The following is a 525-nucleotide window of genomic DNA, read 5'->3' as shown; positions in this document are numbered from 1 at the left end:
AGTTTACAGTTGCGGAAATTGAGTCGGCACTTTGGTTCTCAAGGAGAAGTGGAGATGTCGACTGTTGCGTTATGGAATTCTCTCGCCACGAACGGTTTGCCGGCTGCTGTTTCAGCAGCGCCGGCGCGCCTTAGTCCTCCGCCACTTTCTGTCGTTTCTGCTTGCCGAGTTTCTCATGTGAGGAAGCCTCAGGTAATTACAATCTGTCATCGGCCAACGCGGCCTTCCTTCCTGGTGCAGGCTGTCGCAGACGACGAGCTGGGGAGCGAGAAAAAGGCTCTGAAGGGAGCGCTTGGGGGTTTGGCAGTGGTTGAGGAGGAGACGAACGGTGCGGCTTCCGTGATTCCTGAGCTCAAGCGAAAGCTCATCGATCAATTATTCGGAACGGATCGGGGATTGAAAGCGACGAGCGAGACGAGGGCGGAGGTTAATGAGATCATCTCACAGCTCGAGGCCAAGAATCCTACTCCTGCTCCTACCGAAGCCCTAAGCTTGCTCAACGGCAAGTGGATCCTCGCGTAAGAT

The 525-nt window shown here is 55.0% G+C and overlaps 1 protein-coding gene across 1 annotated transcript; it reads left to right on the top strand.

The window, feature by feature from the left end:
* The first annotated feature begins 7 nt into the window (after positions 1-7).
* Positions 8-522, top strand: LOC110034289 (chromoplast-specific carotenoid-associated protein C1, chromoplastic-like). Its single transcript, XM_020738568.1, has one exon. It carries the CDS (start codon positions 55-57, stop codon positions 520-522), a length of 468 nt encoding a protein of 155 aa, XP_020594227.1. The 5' UTR covers positions 8-54.
* The last annotated feature ends 3 nt before the right edge of the window (positions 523-525 follow it).

This window comes from Phalaenopsis equestris, unplaced genomic scaffold, assembly GCF_001263595.1.
Source record: "Phalaenopsis equestris unplaced genomic scaffold, ASM126359v1 Scaffold181764, whole genome shotgun sequence".
Classification (NCBI taxonomy): Eukaryota; Viridiplantae; Streptophyta; class Magnoliopsida; order Asparagales; family Orchidaceae; genus Phalaenopsis; species Phalaenopsis equestris.
Note: the sequence above shows the minus strand (reverse complement) of the source record. Positions and strands in the feature narration are given on the sequence as shown.

Bases quoted from the DNA above. Each gene is read 5' to 3' on its own strand.
- LOC110034289 (XM_020738568.1), top strand. From the start codon at position 55: ATGTCGACTGTTGCGTTATGGAATTCTCTCGCCACGAACGGTTTGCCG.